The following is a 5,886-nucleotide window of genomic DNA, read 5'->3' as shown; positions in this document are numbered from 1 at the left end:
TGGAATGGGATGTTTAGTGTGGCATGCTAAATCTCACTCCCTGCTCAATGCTCCCAGTTTGTATACAGAGTTAGCTTTTCAGCCAAACCTCAAGGCATGGGTGCAGATGGTCATTCTATTCCAAGCTAGCCTTGGGGAGCTATGTTAATACTCTGGTTTGCCTTGCACTGTTGTTATCATGTCGATGGAAGTCTTGTACAAATTTGTTTAATTTACTTCTTTTTCTAGTCCACACCCCCCAACCAAAAAAAAAAGGAATTTAAGTCCATGGCCTTCATGTCTAAATATGTTTGTTCATCAATTTAAGAGATTTCATACAAAGAGATGAAGAGAAGGTATGGAAAACATCATAGAAAATATCAAATAAACCTTCAATCCAAATTTATCTATTTACATATTCTTTCCTAGACATGAACAATGAAAAAACATGCAACCCTAGAACTTTCTTTTTTTTTAAATACCCCAAGCTTTTCTTTTAACTTGAAAGAACATATAGTCTAAGCTGTAGCTATGCCTTCCTTCATATTTTGAAAATTTTTAGAACACACACTCTATATGCGTCAAGTGGATCATGATTCACAAATGACCATGGAGTATTAAGCTCACTTCATTGTTCACTCCAATGGAGGGATGCGTTAGACAAATGCTTTCTTAGAGTGGCGGATAAGTCCTATGCTTTTGGTTTCCAATTGGATTCAATTGATCAGAAAATATCCCATCACTACTCGATATAGAATAGTGGTGTCCATATTCATCCATGATTCCACTATATTCATCACTATATTCAAGACTTGGAAGTGTCATTTTCCTAATTCGCTTCATTTTTGCATTGTATGAGCCTGAATCATAATCCGAGCTGGAGCTAAAGAGCATGCTTTGCCCGGGCCTCATTCCCTCATTCAAGTCTTCAAGAGATACATCCCCTTCCAATGCTCGTACAATCTGCTCATAAAACATCTTTAATAATTATAGCATCTAAATTTTAATGATAATTTATAAGATAAATTACTATTCAAGTTCGACATTCAAGACAATTTGGAAAGGGGAAAGTATGAAACTAAAAGACCGAAAGTTTTATCAAAATTCTTAAAGAATTCAAACCTAAGGAGGTGTGAATCAAAGAAAATGATTTTGGAGACAGAAAATGACTGAAGAGATGTAAACTGAATTATATTTGCACAACTTAAAATTAAAATCTAATGGTCAATAAAAATATTAATTGTATGTTTGATAATCCACATATTTGCACGAACAAATCTATACGTGAATCCTGTATAAGTTGTTAAATATATGGACATTCAATTATCGAAGAATAAATTACCACAACTTTTAACCAACAATGATTTCTAAGCATGACAAGTTGTTGATAGTTCAAAAAATATCATGATTATATTATATTTTTTATACCTGACTCATTTTAGGACGTTTTTTCGCAGAATGACGAACACTAGCTGCAGCACTTGCTATCATACGTGCCATTTCCATTGGATCATAGTTGCCATCCAAACGTGGATCAGCTAATTGATCGTAGTCACCATCAGCTAATGCACGCGATAGAATAGGCCTTGCCTGCTTGAATTTAATAAAGCAATAAAAATTATATATAATAAATACATAACTTACTATGATATAATTAATTTGCTAAAAGAATATATTTAAATAATTAAACATGATTTAACAATATATAACTAGTATATTTACCCAATCAACCAAGCTATCATCCATGAATGTGTGATTATTATCAACAGGTCTTCGTCCAGTTATCAACTCTAAAAGCATCACACCATAGGAGAAGACATCAGATTTTTCTGTTAGCTTGCCACTTGATGCATACTCAGGAGCCAGATACCTAGACATTGGAGATAAAATAAAAACATCTCAAAATATAGAGATTATATTTGAATTTAAAACAATAGTGAAACATGTCACTCCATTGAGCATTTGCTTACCCAAAAGTTCCCATGACACGTGTTGAAACATGTGTATGATTATCTGATGATAGCTTGGCTAATCCAAAATCTGCAACCTGGACAAGTTATTGCATAAAAGAATCTTTCATATAGAATAACTTAGATCGATCATCATATTTAGATAACCTAATATAAATCTATATGCTACCATGCGTTTGCTAGATGAGATATTTTAATCCCTTCAACTAAGTAGCAAGATATATTGTGTTTTAGTTACCTAATTCACTCATGAAAGAGCAAGCTATAAGTAGATGTGAATTGAAACACCAATTATAGGATTATACTCGAGATTAGAAACTTAGTGGGTTAGTAATCCCTTACAACTATTTTTTTTCTTAAAGAAGGGTCGAAAGAGGGAAAGAACTTTTAAATTATTCTTGATATTCTATTAAAAGAAATTTTTCACATTATTTTATTTTTTACATAAATTTTATAATATAAACTTGAATATAAATATAAGATTTTGTGATCATACAGCAACCTCTCCAAATGACTAAATAAGCAAATACATAGAAATTTAACTTACAGCCTAAATATCATTCTGAATGAGTTGTCTTACCATGGCTTCAAACTTATAATCCAAAAGAATGTTGGAAGATTTGATATCACGGTGAATAATACGTGGGTGGCCTACATGTTGAGATAAATCAAATAGTTAGCTATATATCAATGGTTAAGAAGGAAGTAAAGAAAACACATTAAATAAAAGATTACAATCTTCATGCAAGTAAGCAAGGCCTTTGGCTGATCCTAATGCAATTTTAAGCCTTGTAGACCATTCCATCACTAGAAGACCCTTTTCTGCAATAGATTTGAAATGATTAAGTAAATTATACAAACCATTCTCTATGAGATTTAACATATGATAACACGAATTTTAAGTACCATGACATGTTAAGCAAACTCTTATGATGACCAGTGGAAATGAAGAAAAAGCTAACCATGGAGGTGGTACTCAAGAGTCTTGTTCGGTACGAAATCATATACCAACATCCTTTGAGATCCAGCTATACAATATCCAACAAGGGACACTAGGTGGCGATGGTGGACCCGGCTAATAATATCAACCTCTGCTTGAAACTCTCTCTCCCCTTGCCCACTCCCTGACTTAAGCTGCTTCACCGCGACCTCCTTTCCATTAGGTAATACTCCTTTGTGCACATAACCAAAACCACCTTGCCCTAAGAGATTAGCTTGTGAGAAGCCATTGGTGCAAGCAACAAGTTCCTCAAGGGTGAAGGTACTCTTGTTGAACTCGAGGCCTAAAGTTGGAGAGAGGGATGGTAATGGAGGATCATGGAGACTTGAGTAGTTAGAGCTCATATCACCACTACTTATCATTGAGGGAGGTGTTGAGGGATGCCATCCACCTCCAAGCGGACTATGTGAGCTTGGAGGTGGTGGAAGCTTGACGACGTTATCCATCTTTTGGTGTTCATTCTGCCATTTTTGTTGTGGTCCACTATTATAGTAGTCACCTATATTAGCAAAAAAATATGATTCAAGTTGAAAAAAATAACTTTATTAGGCCATTGCTGTTAAGAGACAATCTTGAGTAAAGAACTATACTAAGAGACATTGGCAAATTTATATAATTCGACAAAGTATGCATTATTTGAAAAAAAAAGTCTTTAATGGATATACCATCAAGTCTTAGATAGTAACTTAATGATCATAGTTGATGTGCATTTGTTCATATATATAAAGTATAAGAATAATTAAGAGCAACCCAATTATACTTTTATTAGAGATCATGCATGCAATATAGACACAAAATTGGCACAATTAGAAAGAACCAAGCATATTAAATTAATTTAATTAGAAAAGTTTGTTTATATTGACTAATATGTTAATGGGAGATAATACATCATTTTTCTAAGAGAATGTTGTTTACGATTTTTAAGAGTATGGAGATCTCTACAAATGGTCAAAGCATAATTAGATATGATACCAATACAACTATAGTTGTATAAGCACCAAAAAATATGATCTCACTACTACTATAATTTATTAATCAATAGAAGCAATTATAGAATTTCTTAAATAATCATGTAGTTATCCAAAATATTTATCAATTTTTTGTATGCCAAATGACTCATTAAAAATTTTTGAACTAATTAAATAATTTATGAACTAAGGTTTGTAATTTTCATAATTTATATCAAGTTATTCAATTAAATCCAATAAGTTTGTGAGTATCTAGCAATCTTTGTTACTCATATTATCTATTGTTCTATTATTATTATTTTTGTTAGACCTTGATCTGTTGTTTATGATTCTAAATATATAAAGAATATATATTCAACTATTTTGGTTTTTAAGATCATTTTCAGAATTTTATAGAAGTTGAAGGTTTTTCCTTCCAAACTTCAAACTTTTCCTTACTAAATTGTTCTTGTAGTTATTGATAAAAATTGGATATATATTTTTTTCATTGGTTGTGAAGCTTCATTGGTGATTCTAGTTAATAAAAATATTTTTTTGTATTAGAATAACAAATTCTACATGATACATACAATTATTGCTTAGTATAATAGCACTAAAAAAAATTAGCTAAACATACCTTGGAACCCTGAGGTATCTGCATAACATTGCATTGGATTGTGAGGCTTTTTCTTTTTCTTGGAGCAGCAAATGCATGTAATTGTCATAAGAATAAAGAACAAAACAACTCCTATCCCAACCCCAATAAATATGGGTACATTTGAAGAAAGTGGATCTTTGGATTTGGTTGATTTCTTGTTCGAGTTTTTGTGGGGTGGCGGTGTAGCATGTATAGAAAAAGAGTGATCTCTGAATGACTGGCTTATCATTTCAAAGCTCTTTAAATTTGAAGATGGCGAGGATTTTTTAAGATATGATGAAGCATCTCTTTGGGGCAAAAAAGGTGCATCTTTTGAGGATGATGATCTGGAAGACGATGAATTGCTTGAAGTGGAGTTTGAAGACATTATCTAATAATAGTCTCAATTTAAATGACTATATCCTTCTGCAATTGATTGTGTTGGCAATGCAATAGATCGGAAAAACCTATGAGGAATCCAACAATCCAAAATACTGTCAAACAAATGGATAAGTATTACAAAATCTAATTAAAACCAAAATGGTAATCTCAATTGAAGTATAACTAGCAAAAAGTAAATAAATGTATGCATCTGAGAGAAAGAGAGTACCTTAACTTTTTTTTTAATTTATTAATTAAAAGAGAAGATGTGGAGAAGAGTTCTTGGAAAAGGGCGAGAAGAGAGATGAACATTAAGCATTGGTTTCGTCCTTCCCCAAAACCACCTCTTCATTCCATAAGGTGATATCTAAATTTTGCTATTTTTATTTGATGCCATCAAAGCATCCAAAAAATCGGAAGCAAGAGGGGAAAAGCAAAAAAATATATATTAAAAGAGAAAGAAATAAAATTCAGGCGAGGGACAAGGATCATGTCCTCTATCAAACCTCTCATTACTTCTAATATTAGTTACATCTTACCTATTCTTGACTGGTAGTTGGCCTTTTTCTACGTGACTACCCAATTCAAATAGCTTGGCTATTTGATTTAAATAATATATAATTTTACATGATGATGTAGTTAACAATAGTAGACAAATTATTTTTAATTTACTTCTCAAAGAAAAAGAAAAAAAGTAGGATGCATAAATTTTTTTATATAGATATATATTGGCTCTCCAATTAGTAAGAATAGTGAATTTTTACTTATCGTGAAAATTTATCTCATTTACCTCAGGATAAATAAAAATATCCTTGAGATTAATGTATACTAATTGCATCTAAAAACATATGAGCATCTCAAATCTGTCCATTATTGAATAAAAGTTTCACGTCTAGCTCCATTATTCTCCCATAATTTTAAGAGATAGAGCAAGCTTTTATGGATGGATCTAGGACATTAAATAAAAATAAT

General features: G+C 31.8%; 1 protein-coding gene across 1 annotated transcript; it reads right to left on the bottom strand.

The window, feature by feature from the left end:
- Window positions 1-375: 375 nt before the first annotated feature.
- Window positions 376-5,310, bottom strand: LOC105061428 (proline-rich receptor-like protein kinase PERK15). The gene is made up of 9 exons (XM_010945472.4): window positions 5,144-5,310; window positions 4,534-5,000; window positions 2,912-3,448; window positions 2,685-2,771; window positions 2,530-2,600; window positions 1,950-2,026; window positions 1,702-1,849; window positions 1,408-1,569; window positions 376-942 (listed from the first exon to the last, which is right to left on the bottom strand). Exons 2-9 carry the CDS (start codon window positions 4,919-4,921, stop codon window positions 652-654), a joined length of 1,761 nt encoding a protein of 586 aa, XP_010943774.2. The 5' UTR covers window positions 4,922-5,000; window positions 5,144-5,310; the 3' UTR covers window positions 376-651.
- Between the last annotated feature and the right edge of the window lie 576 nt (window positions 5,311-5,886).

The sequence above is a fragment of the Elaeis guineensis genome, chromosome 2, assembly GCF_000442705.2.
Source record: "Elaeis guineensis isolate ETL-2024a chromosome 2, EG11, whole genome shotgun sequence".
In the NCBI taxonomy this organism is placed as follows: domain Eukaryota; kingdom Viridiplantae; phylum Streptophyta; class Magnoliopsida; order Arecales; family Arecaceae; genus Elaeis; species Elaeis guineensis.
The sequence above is the reverse complement of the archived record's forward strand: the minus strand, read 5'-3'. Positions and strand labels throughout refer to the sequence as shown.

What these genes read in the sequence shown, in the direction of transcription:
- LOC105061428 (XM_010945472.4), bottom strand. Translation starts at nt 4,921, where the DNA reads ATGTCTTCAAACTCCACTTCAAGCAATTCATCGTCTTCCAGATCATCA. An exon ending in ATGATAGCTTGGTTGATTGG is followed by an intron (nt 1,570 to 1,701) that starts GTAAATATACTA and finishes AAATTCAAGCAG; the next exon opens with GCAAGGCCTATTCTATCGCG. An exon ending in AACGTCCTAAAATGAGTCAG is followed by an intron (nt 943 to 1,407) that starts GTATAAAAAATA and finishes TTTTATGAGCAG; the next exon opens with ATTGTACGAGCATTGGAAGG.